Below are 21,525 nucleotides of genomic sequence, written 5' to 3' on the forward strand. Positions count from 1 at the left end.
ACCAGATGGCGCTATGGTTGGCCCGTTAGATGGCGCTGCCATAAGTCAAACGGACATCAACTGAATTTTTTTAAAATAGGAACCCCCATTTTTATTACATTTTCGTGTAGTACGTAAAGAAATATGAATGTTTTATTTAGTTGGACCATATTTTTCGCTTTGTGTTAGATGGCGCTCTAATAGTCACAAACGTATAAGTACGTGGTATCACGTAACATTCCGCCAGTGCTGACAGTATTTGCTTCGTGATACATTACCCGTGTTAAAATGGACCATTAACCAATATCGTGTTGACGTATGGCTATTGTGATCAAAATGCCCAACGGGCGTGTGATATGTATGCTGCTAGGTATCCTGGACGACATCATCCAAGTGTCCGGACCGTTCGCCGGATAGTTACGTTATTTAAGGAAACAGCAAGTGTTCAGCCACACGTGAAACGTCAACCACAACCTGCAACAAATGATGATGCCCAAGTAGGTGTTTTAGCTGCTGTCACGGCTAATCCGCACGTCAGTAGCAGACAAATTGCGCGAGAATCGGGAACCTCAAAAACGTCGATGTTGAGAATGCTACAGCAACATCGATTGCACCTGTACCATATTTCTGTGCACCAGGAATTGCATGGCGATGACTTTGAACGTCGTGTACAGTTCTGCCACTGCCGGCCGGAGTGGCCGAGCGGTTGTAGGCGCTATAGTCTGGAACCGCGCGACCGCTACGATCGCAGGTTCGAATCCTGCTTATGGCATGGACGTGTGTGTTGTCCTTAGAATAGTTAGGTTTAAGTAGTTCTAAGTTCTAGGGGACTGCTGACCTCAGCAGTTAAGTCCTATAGTGCTCAGAGCCATTTGAACCAAATTCTGCCACTGGGCACAAGAAAAATTACGGGACGATGACAGATTTTTTGCACGCGTTCTATTTACCGACGAAGCGTCATTCATGAACAGCGGTAAAGTAAACCGGCATAATATGCAGTATTGGGCAACGGAAAATCCACGATGGCTGCAACAAGTGGAACATCAGCGACCTTGGCGGGTTAATGTATGGTGAGGCATTATGGGAGGAAGGATAACTGGCCCCCATTTTATCGATGGCAATCTAAATGGTGCAATCTATGCTGATTTCCTACGTAATGTTCTACCGATGTTACTAAAAGATGTCTCACTGCATGATAGAATGGCGATGTACTTCCAACATGATGGATGTCCGGCACATAGCTCGCGTGCGATTGAAGCGGTATTGAATAGCATATTTCATGACAGGTGGATTGGTCGTCGAAGCACCATACCATGGCCCACATGTTCACCGGATCTGACGTCCCCGGATTTCTTTCTGTCGGGAAAATTGAAGGATATTTGCTGTCATGATCCACCGACAACGCCTGACGACATGCGTCAGCGCATTGTCAATGCATGTGCGAACATTACGGAAGGCGAACTACTCGCTGTTGAGAGGAATGTCGTTACACATATTGCCAAATGCATTGAGGTTGACGGACATCATATTGAGCATTTATTGCATTAATGTGGTATTTACAGGTAATGACGCTGTAACAGCATGCGTTCTCAGAAATGTTAAGTTCACAAACGTACATGTATCACATTGGAACAACCGAAATAAAATGTTCAAACGTACCTACGTTCTGTATTTTAATTTAAAAACCTACCTGTTACCAAGTGTTCGTCTAAAATTGTGAGCCATTTGTTTGTGCCTATTACAGTGCCATCTATCACAAAGCGAAAAAAGTGGTCCAACTAAAACATTCATATTTCTTTACGTACTACACGAATATGTAATAAAAAATGGGGGTTCGTTTTTTTAAAAAAATGCAGTTGACATCCGTTTGACCTATGGCAGCGCCATCTAGCGGGCCAACCATAGCGCCATCTGGTTTCCCCCTTCAAGCTAGACAAGTTTCGTTCTTTGTAGTTGTTTCGTTTGACGCTTATTTCGTGAGATATTTGGCCCGGTTACGATCAATGGACCACCCAATGTACCAGGCGTCTCATATCACTCCAACTGCATAAGCCCCACATCATTACAGCACCTGCACCAGCTTGAACAGTCTCCTGCTAACATTCAGGTCCCATGGATTCATTAGGTTGTCTCCATTCCCATATACGTCCATCCGCTCGATACAATTTCACATTATGGAGAAGAAGACGTCTGGCCTCAACATGCTGGGAGCTCTCCTCCCATTTCTGAAGAGCTCGTACCTCAGCCAACGCACGAAACTCCAGTTGTACCATGCCACAGTCGAACCATCTATTTTGTATGGATCGACCTCTTGGGATACTACGTGTGCCACTAACTACAAGAAGCTACAGGTTGTACAAAGCAGATGCCTACGATGGATCACAGGAGCCCAATGGTGGATCCGAAATCATGACATTCATCGAGCCTTAAGCGAATCTTACCTCTCAGACAAGGTCAAGGAGAAGGCACGAACCTTATTTCGGAAGTTGGACATGATACGTGACAGTACACCACAACTCACCACAGTAGGTGTGGTAGAACCCTTACGCAACCACAAATATAAAGTACCGAAGGCGATAGTATTTGAGCCTCCGTAAATGATATCCCACCGTAATTCTCCATAATTTAAGAACATATCGTCCTTTAGCACTTCTACACACATGTTTTCAAACACACAACAAAAGCAGCGAGTTAGAGGACCCTTCTGTGTGCCCAAACTATAGCTGAAAGAAGAATAAATAAATAAAGAGAAAATTTTTACCTTTTCCATTCCCTACAGAAGTAAAAATCAACGAAGTTGATCAGACTTCTGCACCACCACACAAAAAAAAAAAAAAATCGATACAATTTGAAACGAGACTCGTCCGAGCAGGCAACATGTTTCCAGTCATCAACAGTCCAATGTCGGTGTTGACGGGCCCGGTCAAGGCTAAAGGTTTTTGTCGTGCAGTAGCTTTAAGAAAGGAATGCGCCAGCGTGTTAAATGAGAAAGAAGCGTCCGGAGGGCATTTCTGGGCCAATTTTAGCTATGTCTACTTGTAAAGCAGCCACCAGCTTACGTGAATTAGCGGCGTTAGGGTTTATGTTTTCCTCGATCGGCGCTACATCTTCCGCAGTATACACGAATGCCAGTGGTTACCTCGTCTTTCAGACAACCTTTCCTCATGATGCAACCTTCTTTCCACATTTTATTGTTTTACTTACTGAGCAAAAATAAACTTACTGACGAAAAGAATGAAGCAACGAGACAGGAAAGAGGAAACAAAATGAAACGTGTATGACGTTTCTCAGTGACTATAAAATCGAGACAAACTTACGAGAAACATGACAGTGAAGCTCACTTTGAGTACGACGCTACAACGACTCCAGCCTGGATGCGTGCAATGTCCGACTGGGAAGGGTTTCATAAAGCCATTATACACTCCTGGAAATTGAAATAAGAACACCGTGAATTCATTGTCCCAGGAAGGGGAAACTTTATTGACACATTCCTGGGGTCAGATACATCACATGATCACACTGACAGAACCACAGGCACATAGACACGGGCAACAGAGCATGCACAATGTCGGCACTAGTACAGTGTATATCCACCTTTCGCAGCAATGCAGGCTGCTATTCTCCCATGGAGACGATCGTAGAGATGCTGGATGTAGTCCTGTGGAACGGCTTGCCATGCCATTTCCACCTGGCGCCTCAGTTGGACCAGCGTTCGTGCTGGACGTGCAGACCGCGTGAGACGACGCTTCATCCAGTCCCAAACATGCTCAATGGGGGACAGATCCGCAGATCTTGCTGGCCAGGGTAGTTGACTTACACCTTCTAGAGCACGTTGGGTGGCACGGGATACATGCGGACGTGCATTGTCCTGTTGGAACAGCAAGTTCCCTTGCCGGTCTAGGAATGGTAGAACGATGGGTTCGATGACGGTTTGGATGTACCGTGCACTATTCAGTGTCCCCTCGACGATCACCAGTGGTGTACGGCCAGTGTAGGAGATCGCTCCCCACACCATGATGCCGGGTGTTGGCCCTGTGTGCCTCGGTCGTATGCAGTCCTGATTGTGGCGCTCACCTGCACGGCGCCAAACACGCATACGACCATCATTGGCACCAAGGCAGAAGCGACTCTCATCGCTGAAGACGACACGTCTCCATTCGTCCCTCCATTCACGCCTGTCGCGACACCACTGGAGGCGGGCTGCACGATGTTGGGGCGTGAGCGGAAGACGGCCTAACGGTGTGCGGGACCGTAGCCCAGCTTCATGGAGACGGTTGCGAATGGTCCTCGCCGATACCCCAGGAGCAACAGTGTCCCTAATTTGCTGGGAAGTGGCGGTGCGGTCCCCTACGGCACTGCGTAGGATCCTACGGTCTTGGCGTGCATCCGTGCGTCGCTGCGGTCCGGTCCGGTCCCAGGTCGACGGGCACGTGCACCTTCCGCCGACCACTGGCGACAACATCGATGTACTGTGGAGACCTCACGCCCCACGTGTTGAGCAATTCGGCGGTACGTCCACCCGGCCTCCCGCATGCCCACTATACGCCCTCGCTCAAAGTCCGTCAACTGCACATACGGTTCACGTCCACGCTGTCGCGGCATGCTACCAGTGTTAAAGACTGCGATGGAGCTCCGTATGCCACGGCAAACTGGCTGACACTGACGGCGGCGGTGCACAAATGCTGCGCAGCTAGCGCCATTCGACGGCCAACACCGCGGTTCCTGGTGTGTCCGCTGTGCCGTGCGTGTGATCATTGCTTGTACAGCCCTCTCGCAGTGTCCGGAGCAAGTATGGTGGGTCTGACACACCGGTGTCAATGTGTTCTTTTTTCCATTTCCAGGAGTGTATGTTCTACCGAGACAACCAAGTTCACAACTATTGTAACTGGTCCTTGATTTCCTGGCTACTGGCACAGATATGGAGTTCGCATCCGGGCTGGTCCCGCACATGTTCTCTGGGGGACAGATCTGGCTATTTTGATGACCACGGGGCTACCTCTGCGTCACTCATACAGTTGATAGACACACGTGCGAGCATGAGTAGCTTAGAAGTATATATCCTCGTAGTATTGAAGAAACATAAATCACTTAATAAAATCAAGTCTTCCGGTCCAGACTGCATACCAATTAGGACCCTTTTGACAGCACACCGATGCAATAGATCCATACTTAACAATATATACACCGCTCGCTCGACGAAAGATACGTAATCCGCTAAATTACAGGGTCGTATCATTAATGTCGGTATGCAGCACAATTTTGGAACAATATTGTATTCGATCATTATGGATTACCTTGAACAGAACCGTCTACTGACACACAGTCAGCACGGATTTAGAAAACATCGTACTTGTGAAACAGAACTAACTCTTTACTCACACGAATGTTGAGTGCTGTTGAAAAGGGATTTCAAATTGATTTCGTATTTCTAGATGTCCAGAAGGCTTTTGACACTGTAGCACACAAGCAGCTTGTAGCGAAATTGCGTGCTTATGGAATATGATGTTAGTTACGTGACTGAATTCATCATTTTCTGTCACAGAGGTCACATTTCGTAATAACTGACGGAAAGTCACCGATTAAAACAGATGTGAGTTATAGCGTTTCACAAGGTAGCGATAGAGGCCCTCTGCTGTTCCTTATCTATATAAACGATTTAGGAGACAATCGGAACAGCCATCTTAGGTGTTTACGGATCAACTGTCGTTTATCGTCTAGTAAAGTCATCAGAGGGTCAAAAAAAATTGCAAAATGATATAGAAAAGATATCTGGATGGTGCGAAAATTAGCAATTGACCCTAAATAACGAAAAGTGTGACGTCATTCACATGAGTGCTAAAAGCAAACAGTTAAACTTCGGTTAGACGATAAATCAGTCAAATATAAAGGCCGTAAATTCAACTAAATACCTGGGAATTACAACCACGAACTACTTAAATTTGAAAGAAAATATAGAAAATATTGCGTGGAAAGCAAAGAAAAGACTACATTTTATTGGCAGAACACTTATAAAATGTAAGGGAGCTGGTAAAGAGATTGTCTACACTACGCTTGCACGTTCTCTTTTGGAGCACTGCAACGCGGCCTGGAATCCTTACCACATGGGATCAGCGGAGCACATCGGGAAAGTTCAAAGAAGGGCAGAAATAGGGGAGAGAGTATCACTGACATGATACAGGATTTGGGATGGACACCATTAAAGCAAAGGCGTTTCTCGTTGCAGCGAAGTCTTCTCACGAAATTTCAACCATCAACTTTCTCCCCAGAATGCGAAAATATTTTGTTGACACCGACCTACATATGGTGAAATGATCATCATAATAAAATAAGGAAAATCAGAGCCCTCACAGAAATATATAGGCGTTCGTGTTTCCGCGCGCTGTTGGAGATTGGAATAACAGAGAATCGTTGTAAAGGTGGTTAGATGAACCCTATGCCAGGTACGTAAGTGTGATATGCAGAGACGTGGAGGTAGATGTAGATGTGTCATCTGTAAACGAGCATTGTCCTGTAGAAAAATGGCACCACAATAATGTGGCATAAGAGATAACACATATGGGCCCAGGATGCCCGTGACGAACCGTTGTAGTCAGAGTCACCTCAATCACAATCACAGGTAACTTGCAGTCACACCTGAAGGTTTCCCGCGCTACGATGCCAGGAGAAACACCCCTGTGCCTCTCCAAAACATCGGAATAATCGGACCTCCCCCGCGTCGCAGCGATACTCGATGGTTGTCCGGATTAGTGCAAAAGTACGATTCAGCGCTGAGCACAATGCGACGCCTTTCATCAGTAGGCAGTGCTTCCCGGACATGTCTCCATTTCAAACGCAGCCGTCTGTATTGTAGTGTTAACGGCCGTACACGCATAGGAAGGCAATTCCTTAGTCTGGCTGCTGCGACTAACAGAATGTTGTACTGAGTCCACTAATTGTTCTCAGATGGCAAGAGCAGATGTGAGAGAATTACGATGTACTTGATGTGCAACACGGCGGGCCTCCTTTGTGGTGGCCAGACGCCGGAACCTTGGCGACGAGAATGCCTGGTCTCAGGTTCCCACAGTCACATCCGTTTGCCCCACAAATCTGCATATTGCACGATTTGACCAGACGGGCACAGGGAGACAAACAACGAGGCCCGCTTCAAACTCTGTTAGGTGCCGGCCACGCTGTCTCTTACTAGTACGCATCAGCTCCGTACCCTTCACAAAGATGACTTAACATCTGTCACTGTTCAGATACCTTGTTCACACTATCAGGCTTCGTAACAACAGTAAACACGAACAAGGCAGATAAACTCCGGCCATGGTCGTGACAGAAGCTCCAGTCATATACACACCTGTCGATGGTTCGCACATGTACGAAGTTCCATTTACATCTGAATACGTCGACTGGTGCTTCACGTTTTCTGTCAGGACGTGCATATGGCCACCGTATTTCACGATTTCTCAGCACAGGGTTATTTGCGTAATGTCTGTCCTCATTTACATGCTCAGCTCTTCTAAAAATACGCACAGATACAAGGTACAAGTTCTCTACAAGAAATAATCATGCAAAAGAGGAAAGACAGCAGGAAAATACACTACTGGCCATTAAAATTGCTACACCAAGAAGATATGCAGATGATAAACGGGTATTCATTGGACAAATATATTATACTGGAACTGACGTGTGATTACATTTTCACGCAGTTGATATGCCTGGGCATTGAGCCAAACAGAGCTTCGATGGCGTGTAAAGGTACAGCTGCCCATGCAGCTTGAACACCAAAGTTCATCGAGAGTAGTGACTGGCGTATTCTGACGAGCCAGTTGCTCGGCTACCATTGACCAGACGTTTTCAATTGGTGAGAGACCTGTAGATTGTGTTGTCCAGAGCAGCAGTCGAACATTTTCTGTATCCAGAAAGGCCCGTACAGGACCTGCATCATGCGGTAGTGCATTGTCCTGCTGAAATGTAGGGTTTCGCAGGACTCGAATGAAGGGTAGAGACACGGGTCGTAACACATCTGAAATGTAACGTCCAATATTCAAAGTGCCGTCAATGCGAACAAGAGGTGACCGAGACGTGTTGAAACGTCCCCTTTAAATAATAGTACAAGATTATGCTTAAACTGACACACAATATTTTGTTAGCGCAACGCAATCTGACTTTCAATAATCCCTACAAAAGAATGGGCCCTGACTAACATTAAACTATACCTTTCACAAATCACTTACCTCACAAAAATCTTCGCTACTCAAGCTACTGCAATACAGCAAGCGCCACTACTGCCAGCTAAATAAAAGATTCAAACTATGGAAAGCACTGACTACTGATAGGGATAGTTAGCAAATGAAAGATATTAAGGGGCTCCGGAACGCCCTATACTTGCAATGTTAAAATAACGCTTATAAATTACATCTTTCCTCACAAAGTATTTGAGGTAGGAAGTTGAACTTTTTACAGGTTATTTATTGGAATATGGGCTACAACTTAACACAGGGATTTTACAAAATTTTAGTTCAGTTATTAAAGATGATTTTTTTTCAATTGTAATGAAAATTCACTACATTTTTTTGCAATTTTTTATTTATATATTCAAAAATATACAGTTTTTTGGAAAAAGGCTGTGTTAAATTATGCAGAAGGTACTGTGTAACATTTACTGAAAGTTTGAAACAAATATGTTTGGAAGATCCTTAGAAAACATGTAATTAGTATGAGAAAATAAAAGTTTTGGGAATCGAGCGACAAAGATTGGATTAACTTTTTAGTGCATTCCGGGTCCATAGGATGGATTATCTTCATCCTCTGCAAACTCCTCCTCCAGCTTCCTCTTGTTCCTCCTCCTGTTTACTCTTGCTTGTATTTCTAGACTCTTTACAGCCCTGTCTGCAGGCCGAAGGCGTTCCTTGTCTAAAGCAAGCATCGCTCGTACCATGTTAGAACCTATCTTCATTCCCATATTTCTAAATACCTTGCACCTTACAATGTTGCCATCATTGAAAGTCGCAACAGCATCATAAACACCAAAGTGAAGTGTTTCTATTCCAACAAATACAGTCTTGGGGATTCTCGACCGTTTAACACTATTTACACTTTCATTGGGGTTTTGAGTTTTTCCGTGAATACACTTCTTCAACAGTTCAGGTGCTGCTAAGTCTCTGAAAGTAGGTTTTATCACCTCCATTATTGCATGAGGCAGACTATGCTTATGAGTGTACACTTCACCAGTTAGCAATCCTTTGTTATATTTACACCAACTGTCTTCTTCTTTGGGACACAAGCTATGTTGGGGATTTTCATCGTCTTTATTGTTTACAGTAATAACACATACCTTTGTCTTTCCAACATTTCTCCTTTTCTTAAAAGCCTTCAGAGGATTTCTAATAACTTTACTTTTACTCATTATTATACTTCAACAAAACAGAGACTCAAGAAACAGAATTAATTACGAATATTTTCCAGATAACGACATAGTAAATAAACATGAAACAATAGACAATCACACCAGCGATATATATTGAACCATCACAGGTTAGCCACAACACATACTTTATCTCACATCACTAAAATGTACCTGATGAACACGGACGTTAATAATAACACCATTTGACAGCAGTTTAACAGCGCCACAGTGGGTCACGCCCATGTAAAACACATTTCAAAAGAAATTTAAAAATAGTTGTAGTCTTCGGAATTGAATAAATTATGTATCTATTAAAAGGTAAAAGTCTGCAGATTCAAAAAACGCAAAAAAGTAAAAATTGAACTTTTCATGATTTTGAGCCTTTTCGGAGCCCCTTAATAGAGAACAAACACTGTATTTACCTTAATAGTCATAATATATATAGCAGTTCATGACAAATTACAAAACTCCGCCATCTCTCCCCCCAAATCCACCACTGCTGGCGGCTCACCTCCAACTGCGCAACGCTACGCGCTGTTCGCAGCCAGCTGCCTAACACTACAATGGCGAGTATTACAACAATGCAAAGCAGCCACAGACTGCACACAGCACAGCCAGTGATTTTCATACAGAGGTGGCGTTACCAATAAAAAACCTAAACAGCCTACTTACAGTGTAACCAATGGCACCCCATACCGTCACGCGGGGTGATACGCCAGTACGGCGATGACGAATACACGCTTCCGATGTGCGTTCACCGCGATGTCGCCAAACACGGATGCGACCATCATGATGCTGTAAACAGAACCTGGATTCATCTGAAAAATTGAGATCTTACCATTCGTGCACCCAGGTTCGTCGTTGGGTACACCATTGTAAGCGCTCCTGTTTGTGATGCAGCGTCGAGGATAACTGCAGCCATGGTCTCCGAGCTGATAGTCCATGCTGTTGCAAACGTCATCGAACTGTTCGTGCAGATGGTTGTTGTCTTGCAAACGTCCCCATCTGTTGACTCAGGATAAGATGTCTGTCATCTCGACTGCTAGTGATACGAGGCCGTTGGATCCAGCACGGCGTTCCGTATTACCCTCCTGAACCCACCGATTCCATATTCTGCTAACAGTCATTGTATCCCGACCAACGCGAGCAGCAATGTCGCGATACGATAAACCGCAATCGCGATAGGCTACAATCCGACCTTTATCAAAGTCGGAAACGTGATGGTACGCATTTATACTCCTTACAAGAGGCATCACAACAACGTTTCACCAGGCAACGCCGGTCAACTGCTGTTTGTGTATGAGAAATCGGTTGGAAACTTTTCTCATGTCAGTACTTTGTAGATGTCGCCACCGGCGCCAACCTTGTGTGAATTCTCTGAAAAGCTAATCGTTTGCATATCACAGCATCTTCTTCCTGTCGGTTAAATTTCGCGTCAGTAGCACGTCATCTTCGTGGTGTAGCAATTTCAATGGCCAGTAGTGTAAGTAATCGCCGAAAATAGCCGCCAAATACTTTCACTCGGCAAAATTACGTTTTATACAGGGTGTTTCAGTAAGAGCGTGCAAAAATGTAACAGCACATAAAGAATGCTCCACTGAAAGATTTGACGTGGGATACCAGGGGTCGGAGAAGCCAGCTTAAAGACATATGGGAATAAACTTGTATATCGCCTTGTCTAGCAATTTTTCTATCTAATTTACAACTAACTTGCGTGCAAATTTTCATGTACTGTGCTCTTTATTTACAAATACATTCTTTATCTGCTGCAAGGAAACGATGAGGAGGAGCATGATTACTAGGAAGCATTTCCTGGTCGCTGGATTGGAAAGGGAGATTCTGTTCCATGGCCTGCGATGTCACGTGAACTGAACGCACTTGATTTTTTGCTATGGGAATATCTAGTCACTTGTCTATGAACTCCAGTGGATACGGAGATGGAATTAGTTGCCAAAATTGTTGCCTGTGATATGATTCGGTACACACCAGGGGTATTTGTCAGAGTACCTAGAACCTTGTTCACCGATGTTACGCATGCATTGATGGCCGTCAGTTTCAGCACATTTTGTGAGATACAGCACAAACGGTACGTTCATTGTGTCAATAATGGTTTCTGAAGTTCACTGCAACTAATATAATTAAAAAAGTACACAGTACTGTGATTTTATTTCTCTTATCTCTTTAAGCTGGCTTCTCCTACCCGAGGTTCCCTACCTCAAATTGTCCAGTGGAGCATCCCCTAAGTCCTGTTGAATTTTTGCACGCTCTTACGGAAACACCCTGTATATGAAGTAATTTGTTAGCTCTCAAATCAAACTCTTAATAACGTCATTGCCTTGCAGGTGGGAAGCTAAGCATTAATGTAAGGATCTCCTACAGAGGGAAATAAGATAGTAATCACAACGTACATAAAAGGCCTTTAGGTCCAATTTTCATTGTGGTATTTAATGACTTAAAACATTATATTAGAACAAATAAGCCCTCGGCCACAAATATTAAGTCAAAATTGACCCGGTTTCGACGCTACTATGACCGTCATCTCCAGAATTAGACTAACTGTTCTAAAACATATTAGGTATATAATACTTTAATAAAATTAAAGTTTGTACTGACTGGAAAAAGATGCAGTCTTTACAAGTCACATATTAAAAAAGATCTAAGCCGGAAAGGCGACGTCATGCCACCCGCTAAGGGCTGCTCGTACTTTAGTGAACAAGGGTTGCAACAGTAGCGTCGAAATCTGGTCAATTTTGACTTAATATTTGTGACCGAGGGCTTATTTGTTCTAGAATAATTCTGACACGGTCACTGAACCTTAGCAGCTATGTTCAAAGTTTTGACTTAAAACATGTTGCACTTCACAGTACCGAATGAAAGGGCTCACACATAATGGTAGAAAGCTACTGTAATATGTTTGGGAATTAAAAGTACTAGTTGTTTGAAAAAAAAAATAATAGATGGTCCTGAAAGCCCAAGATTTAGTCAGCAAAAACGGTTGCTGTTAGAGTTTCTAAAGCAAACGAAGACTAGACTTATTTCTGCCTCGTTATATGTTTATGATACTGTTTGTTTTAAGAAAATGTTAATGACTATATGTGAACCTGTTTATGAACGGAAGCTAACTGTGTGAACGCACTTATATGCTGCAGGAATCACGTCCAAGCTGTCTCACCTGACCGACATGGGCGTAGCAGGTGTCTGGATATCGCCCGTGTACCCTTCGCCTATGAAGGACAATGGCTATGACATCTCCGACTTCAAAGGCATAGACCCAACGTTTGGTACCATGGAAGACTTGGATGAATTACTGAACAAGGCACATGCAGTCGGTAAGGTATATACATAAATATTCGTGTGTTTCACTCTGTAATAAAAACTCCTGAAATTTATGTCACATTAACAGACACATTATACAATAACTGAGTAATGAATTGCTATGTTATGCAGCAGCGTTTAGATTTGTAAAAATTGAACAATTGGATCATACCAAGCTGGGTAGTAAAATTGCAGCATTATGAAGATGGGATGCGACAAAAGTTAAAAAGGTATGAAATTACCGTATGCTTGAATATGTGAACGATTAGTATTTCCGCGTGACAGCAGAAAGCAGGTAGCAGTAATGCCTTCTACATTCTGTCTGTAAGGAAAGATAATGCAGTGGTTTTTTTCATTACCAAATCGCATCTTAATATTGCTTCGTATCTTCGAAGTCTCATTGACGTCATGTTTCAAAAAGGCAACGCACGAGCGCGTGTTGCCTTGAAGAACCCCCAATCGTACTAAACCCCCAGAAATGTCTCTATTTAGTCGCTGAGTCCGCAGGTGTCGGTCTAAGGTGCATACAGTATGACTGGTCATGCTTTCCCATCCGAGTTTTGCGATAGTTAAGCTATTCCATCCTTGAATTGACTTTGTGAGCCACCGCGTAGGAATTCTTCCTACCTGTTATGTGGAGATGCTCTCGTAATCTTATGTCTCCTTGCAGAGCCGTAGCAACGCCGTATTCTGAAAATGCAATACTATGTCTATGTTTTACGTAATGAAGCGAGAAAATTTTTTGCACGAATAATTTGTACACGGGATGCCATTATGGTGCGTTTATTTTAGACACACCGCAAAATCAACCTGTTCACACTGATTAGAAAGTAACTGTTAACGAGACGAGAGTATGATCTACCGCAAGTCTAGGTCGAAAGACATCCTATCGACGGCTGCTGGCACAACAAGTTTGATCATCGATCCATCGTACTTTACTAAAAAGGCACAGTGTATTTTGCTATCCATTTAGTAGTCACAATTTTAATGGTCAACAGTGTAACGTATCTTTTGTTCAGGGAGAAAGATTCAACTCTGTTTAATAATTTCAGGTATTTTCGTGCATCGAAAAATGTGTGTGCGAATTCCTAATGGACCAAACTGCTGAGGTGGTCGGTCCCTAGGCTTACACACTATTTAAACTAACTTAAACTAACTTGTGCTAAGAACAACACACACACCCTGCCCGAGGGAGGACTCGAACCTCCGGTGGGAGAGGCTGCGCAGTCCATGACATGACGCCTCTAGCTGCGTAGCCACTCCGCCCGGCTTTCGTGCGTCAGTGATGTGCTTGGGTAGTGAACAAAGCATACGGCAAATGATGCCATTACAACTACAGTTAAAATCTTTAATTACTCCATTATGTAATACGTAAATGCAAATTGCTAATTTTTATTTGAAATTTTGGATAATTAACAGCGGTTATGTTAACTGAACAGATGTGGCTCAATATGAGGTAAAGTGGTGCTCTACGAGTTATACTCCGCTGCTTTTAACATTAGTTTTGTTGCTATTCGGTGGATAATAAACGACAAATGGACTCACAAGCTAACAAATGGCTCTGAGCACGATGGGACCTAACTTCAGAGGTCATCAGTCCCCTATAACTTAGAACTACTTAAACCTAACTAACCTAAGGACATCACACGCATCCATGCCCGAGGCAGGATTCGAACCTGCGACCGTAGCAGTCGCGCGGTTCCAGACTGTAGCGCCTAGAATCGCTCGGCCACTCCGGCCGGCACAAGCTAACATATTACGTAGTGAATTATATTTCTCTAATATGAGACTGTGATGTACTTTAGTATAGTATGCAAAGCAAATTTAGCAGCGAAATACATGTAGCATTAAAAATAATTTGAATATAATGATTATAACGTTTATTCAAATTCTGATCATTTAGTACAACGATATGGACAAATCATTCAAAGATGTATACAATACACGCAAATCAGATTTGTCAGTAACAGATTTGGCACGTAGATAATACCCATGCATTGAGATGCACTTCGTTGTTCTGGTCTGCAGTCCAGAGACTGGTCTGATGCAGTTATTCTAGTCTATACTGGGCAACCCTCTTAATCTCTTGATAGCTACTGAAATCTACATCCTTTTCATCTTGCTTGCTGTATTGATGCCTTAACCTCCCTCTACAATTTTTACCCTTCATCGACTCTTTTGTCTCCGTCTGCAATTTTTACCTTTATCGTGCCACTGTCTTCCTCTATAACTTTTCACCCCTCGTCAACCCTTGGTCTCTCTATACATTTTTTTAATCCTTAAGCAAGCCCTGGTCTCCTTCTACAGGTTTTACCTTTCATAAATACTTGATCTCCCTGTACGATTATTACCATTCATCTATCCTTGTGAAACCTCTCCTTAGAAAAATTTATGAATTACTGTGCTGATAAACCTCTTACATTATTTGATTTTCAAACAGCTGAGCAGAACTGAACGTACTCAGACATTTCGCTCTTTACTTATTTTGATCAACACGAAACTGAGACACAATATTTTTAGCGCAACACAATCTGACTTTCAATAATCTCTACAAATGTATGACTCTGACTAACAATAACCTATACCTTTCATGAATCACTTACCTCACAAAAATCTTCGTTACTCGAACTACTCCAATACAGCGAGCGCCAATACTGCCAGCTAAATAAAGGATTCTAACTACTGAAGGCACTAACTACTGATAGGCATAGTTAGCAAATGAAAGATTTTGATACAGAACAAACAATGTATGTACCTTAATAGTGTTCAAAAGTCATAATATAAATGTCAGTTCATGACATACAGTCTTACAAATTTACTCTTTCTGATGGACACTCGTCCAGATCATCCGCTCTCAAATTCTGCCCTCTCTCCCCACATCCACCACTGCAGGCGGCTCACCTCCAACTGCGCAACGTTACGCGCTGTTCACATCCAACTGCCCAACACTACAATAGCGAATATTACAACAATGCCAACCAGCCACAGACTGCACACAGCACAGCCAGTGATTTTCATACAGAGCGCTACGTGGTGTTACCGACATAAAAACCTAAACAGCCTACTTACACTTGGTCTCTCTCAACAATTTTCACCCTTTACCAAGCCTTGGTCTCCCTCTACAATTATTGCCCTTCATCAAGTCATTGTTTCTGTCTACAGTTTTTACCCTTCATATTTTTCTCCATTACCAAACTGACGATTGCTTGATATCTCAGGATGTGATTTATCAAAGATCATTTTTTTAATAACGTTGTCACAAAAATTTGTTTTCTTCCCATTTCGATTCAGTACGTCTTCATTAGCTACCGATCTTCCCATCTGATCTTAAGTATCCTTCTGTGACATGAAAATACAAAAGCTTCTGTTCTCTTTTGGTCGAAACTGTTTTTCTTCTATGTTTCACTTCAATACACTCAAGACAGATTCCTATACAAAAGGCTTCTTATCAATTATATTCGATATTAACAAGTTCCTCTTTCCCAGAAATACTTTTCTTCGTATCACCAGTCTGCATTTTATATAGTCTCGACTTGGGGTCATAGTTAGTTATTTTGCTGTCCAAATAGTAAAACTCATCTACTATTTTAAGTGTCTCATTTCCTGATTAAATTCCTTCAGTAAATCCTAACTGAACTCGACTATATCCCATTACCCTTGCTTTACTTCTTTTGAAGATACTATCCATTCCGTTCGAGTCATCTTCCAAGCCCTTTGCCGTTTCCGACAGAATTACAAAGCAATCGGTGAACCTTAAAGAAAGTATTTGGTCACCCTGAACAGTAATTCACTTATACAATATCTTCTTGGTTTTCTTTACAGCTTCCTCGATGTACAGATCGATTAACGTCAGACGTCTTTCTGACTCAGTTCTCCAGTAGACCTACTGCTTTCCTCTCGTATCCTTAAGCTCTTATGACTGCAGTCTGGTTTATATACAAGTTGTAATTTATCTCTGTTATCTTGATTTCAGAATGCGTTTTCCGGCCAGTGTCGCCATAAGCTTCCTCTGAGTATACAAATGCTAAAAACGTGGGTTTGACTTTGTTCAGTCTGTCTTTTCAGAAAAATTTTATGGTCTATATTGCTTCCCGTGTTCCTGAATTTCTCCGGAACCGAACCTGATGTTCCCCGAGGCTGGCTACAACCAGTCTTTCATTGTTGTTGTTGTTGTTGTTGTGGTCTTCAGTCCTGAGACTGGTTTGATGCAGCTCTCCATGCTACTCTATCCTGTGCAAGCTTCTTCATCTCCCAGTACCTACTGCAACCTACATCCTTCTGAATCTGCTTAGTGTATTGATCTCTTGGTCTCCCCCTACGATTTTTACCCTCCACGCTGCCCTCCAATACTAAATTGGTGATCCCTTGATGCCTCAGAACATGTCCTACCAACTGATCCCTTCTTCTGGTCAAGTTGTGCCACAAACTCCTCTTCTCCCCAATCCTGTTCAGTACCTCCTCATTAGTTATGTGATCTACCCATCTAATCTTCAGCATTCTTCTGTAGCACCACATTTCGAAAGCTTCTATTCTCTTCTTGTCCAAACTATTTATCGTCCATGTTTCACTTCCATACATGGCTACACTCCATACAAATACTTTCAGAAATGACTTCCTGACACTTAAATCTATACTCGATGTTAACAAATTTCTCTTCTTCAGAAACGCTTTCCTTGCCATTGCCAGTCTACATTTTATATCCTCTCTACTTCGACCATCATCAGTTATTTTACTCCCTAAATAGCAAAACTCCTTTACTACTTTAAGTGTCTCATTTCCTAATCTAATACCCTCAACATCACCCGACTTAATTCGACTACATTCCATTATCCTCGTTTTGCTTTTGTTGATGTTCATCTTATATCCTCCCTTCAAGACACCATCCATTCCATTCAACTGCTCTTCCAAGTCCTTTGCTGTCTCTGACAGAATTACAATGTCATCGGCGAACCTCAAAGTTTTTATTTCTTCTCCATGGATTTTAATACCTACTCCGAATTTTTCTTTTGTTTCCTTTACTGCTTGCTCAATATACAGATTGAATAACATCGGGGAGAGGCTACAACCCTGTCTTACTCCCTTCCCAACCACTGCTTCCCTTTCATGTCCCTCGACTCTTATAACTGCCATCTGGTTTCTGTACAAATTGTAAATAGCCTTTCGCTCCCTGTATTTTACCCCTGCCACCTTTAGAATTTGAAAGAGAGTATTCCAGTCAACATTGTCAAAAGCTTTCTCTAAGTCTACAAATGCTAGAAACGTAGGTTTGCCTTTCCTTAATCTGTCTTCTAAGATAAGTCGTAAGGTCAGTATTGCCTCACGTGTCCCAGTATTTCTACGGAATCCAAACTGATCTTCCCCGAGGTCGGCTTCTACTAGTTTTTCCATTCGTCTGTAAAGAATTCGTGTTAGTATTTTGCAGCTGTGGCTTATTAAACTGATTGTTCGGTAATTCTCACATCTGTCAACACCTGCTTTCTTTGGGATTGGAATTATTATATTCTTCTTAAAGTCTGAGGGTATTTCGCCTGTTTCATACATCTTGCTCACCAGATGGTAGAGTTTTGTCAGGACTGGCTCTCCCAAGGCCGTCAGTAGTTCCAATGGAATGTTGTCTACTCCCGGGGCCTTGTTTCGACTCAGGTCTTTCAGTGCTCTGTCAAACTCTTCACGCAGTATAGTATCTCCCATTTCATCTTCTTCTACATCCTCTTCCATTTCCATAATATTGTCCTCAAGTACATCGCCCTTGTATAGACCCTCTATATACTCCTTCCACCTTTCTGCTTTCCCTTCTTTGCTTAGAACTGGGTTTCCATCTGAGCTCTTGATGTTCATACAAGTGGTTCTCTTATCTCCAAAGGTCTCTTTAATTTTCCTGTAGGCAGTATCTATCTTACCCCTAGTAAGATAAGCCTCTACATCCTTACATTTGTCCTCTAGCCATCCCTGCTTAGCCATTTTGCACTTCCTGTCGATCTCATTTTTGAGACGTTTGTATTTCTTTTTGCCTGCTTCATTTACTGCATTTTTATATTTTCTCCTTTCATCAATTAAATTCAATATTTCTTCTGTTACCCAAGGATTTCTACTAGCCCTCGTCTTTTTACCTACTTTATCCTCTGCTGCCTTCACTACTTCATCCCTCAAAGCTACCCATTCTTCTTCTACTGTATTTCTTTCCCCCATTCCTGTCAATTGTTCCCTTATGCTCTCCCTGAAACTCTGTACAACCTCTGGTTCTTTCAGTTTATCCAGGTTCCATCTCATTAAATTCCCACCTTTTTGCAGTTTCTTCAGTTTTAATCTACAGGTCATAACCAATAGATTGTGGTCAGAGTCCACATCTGCCCCTGGAAATGTCTTACAATTTAAAACCTGGTTCCTAAATCTCTGTCTTACCAGTCTTTCATAATTTAGTAAATAATTCGTATCACTATCACAGAACCATGACTCATTAACCTGACGATTCGATAATATCCCCTCCTGTCAATCCCCTCCCTTCTTTTTATTTGGAATCGTTACATCATTCTCAAATCTGAAGGTACTGAAAAGCATTTACAGTTTTATTAGGGCATGTTCTCACAAGGGTCTCACTAACTCTACAATAGAACACTACTGCCACATCAGAAAACAGTGCAAATAAACCCCTCTAGACAACATTCAAATATCAATCTTAACATCCTACGTATCACTAACGGTTTGATATTTGTACGTCACCCTCCAAATAAACACACAAAGTAACAAATGAACGTTATATAACGACAATAACATGTGAGCATGTCATAAACCTGTTTTGTAATAAAATAAAAAATGGGAGTGTAACAGTTAAAAATAGCGACAGTGTCAAAATAAGTTTTTTAACACATTTGACACAACTGGAAACAAGATTACAGAGTCCAGAACTGTTAGTGATACGCTTAATAACGCGATATGATACAGAGATTTCCTGTCTGAAATGGACGAAAAAGAGTGAAGTAGAAGATATATTTGTGTGAAGATTCCACAATCAGTCGAAGATATAAAACTACGAGCATAAAGCGACTGATAGCGTCGTTTGAGGAATTTATAAATATCTTCCATCAGTATTTCTGTCACCACAGGATAAACATACTGTATTTCGTGACTCAAATTTGTAACATTTACCTTTAGCTGTATAAGTAAACCACCATCAAATTTAAAACGTAATCATCAGTTTTCGAGAACGTAAATAACTCTAAGCTGAAATTCTTATAATGTCCACCAGATGTTATCATTTAATAATAATTTTCCGACAGGGTAATAAAAAAAAACATACTGATGATAGCACAGAAAGTGCTGAACCAAGTTTTAGAGAAGCAAAAACATTCACACAGGTCCACAGGTGCATATCTCTTCGCTAGAGGATTGCATATGTTTCATAAGATTTTTCGACTTAGAAAAAGCGTTCTACAACGTAAAATGGTGAAAATGCTCAACATCCTGATAAAAATAGGAGTAAGCTATAAGAGAAAGACGGGTAATGTACAATATGCACAAGAACGAAGTGCGAGTAATAAGAATGATGAACCAAGAACGAAGTGCTAGGATGAATAAGGATGCAAGGCAAGGATAAATTCTTGTGCCCCCACTGTTCAATCGACACATCGAAGAAGCAATGAAGAAGCAAAGATCGGTTCAGAAGAGGATTTAAAATTCATTGTGATAGAATATCAGTGATTACATTCGAAGATGGCATTGGTGTCCTCTGTGAAAGTTAAGAACAATTACAGCATGTGTCGAATGAACAGGCTAATGAGTACAGAATATGGACTCGGATTTAAACTAATTGAGACGAAAATGCTGAGTAACGAAGATGGGATTAGAGATAAACTTAAAATCAAAATTGGGGACCACGTATAAGACGAAGTTAAGAAATTCTGGTACCTTAGAAGCAAAATAACGCATGACCGATGAAGCAAGGAGCACATAAAAAGCCCAGGCTTAAAGGTCATTCCTGGCTAAAGAAGTCTACAAATATCAAACGTCGTCCGTAATCTGAGAAGTAAATTTCTCAGAATATGCGACTGGAGCACAGCTTTGTGTGGTAGTGAACCATAGATTATTTGAAATCCAGGAAAGAATCGAGGCGTTTGAGATATGGTGCTACAGAAGGGGTTGAAAATTAGGTGGACTGATAAGGTTGAGAATGGGGAGGTTCTCCGCACAATCGGCGCGGGAAGATACACATACTCGTAGAGAATACAGCACAAGATGAAAGAACAGAATGTTACGGTATGTGTTAAGACGTCAGGGAATAACTTCTTTCCTGCTAGAGGAAGCTTTAGGTCTAGGTCTAGGTCTAGGACGTGGATTGCCAGTGCTACTCGAAGAAATTGGCACAAGAGTGGGATTAGCTGTGGTCCGCATGAAACCAATCAACATACTGATTACCAAAAAAATGCTGATTTTGAAATGAATGAGTTATTCAGTTTACCCAAGTCCCATCTCCTTAATTTCCTACCGATCTGCAATTTCTTCAGTTTTAATCTGTATTTCACCACAAATAAATAGAGTCAACATGTCACCGTGCGAGATGGCTCAGTGGTTAGCACCGAGGACTCGTGTTCGGGAGGACGACGGTTCAAACCTGCGTCCGGCCATCCTGATTTAGGTTTTCCGTGCTTTCCCTAAATCGCTCCACGCAAATGCCGGGATGGTTCCTTTGAAAGGGCAATATCGATTTCCTTTCCCATCCTTGACACAATCGGATCTTGTGCTCCGATTCTAAAGACTGCGATGCTGACGGGACGTTAAACCTATTCTTTCATTTCCTTCCACGTATTTCCTTGGATATTATTACAATTTGAAATCTGGTTCCT

The 21,525-nt window shown here is 42.2% G+C and overlaps 1 protein-coding gene across 1 annotated transcript in view; it reads left to right on the forward strand.

Annotated features, from left to right (window-relative positions):
* Nucleotides 1–21,525, forward strand: part of LOC126230929 (uncharacterized) — a 344,514-nt gene that overhangs the window by 248,942 nt on the left and 74,047 nt on the right. Inside the window, exon 12 of the mRNA XM_049942408.1 lies at nucleotides 12,520–12,699. Coding sequence (XP_049798365.1) covers nucleotides 12,520–12,699 — 180 coding nt within the window. The remainder of the gene's footprint in view (nucleotides 1–12,519; nucleotides 12,700–21,525) is intronic.

The sequence above is a fragment of the Schistocerca nitens genome, chromosome 1 (assembly GCF_023898315.1).
Source record: "Schistocerca nitens isolate TAMUIC-IGC-003100 chromosome 1, iqSchNite1.1, whole genome shotgun sequence".
Lineage (NCBI taxonomy): Eukaryota > Metazoa > Arthropoda > Insecta > Orthoptera > Acrididae > Schistocerca > Schistocerca nitens.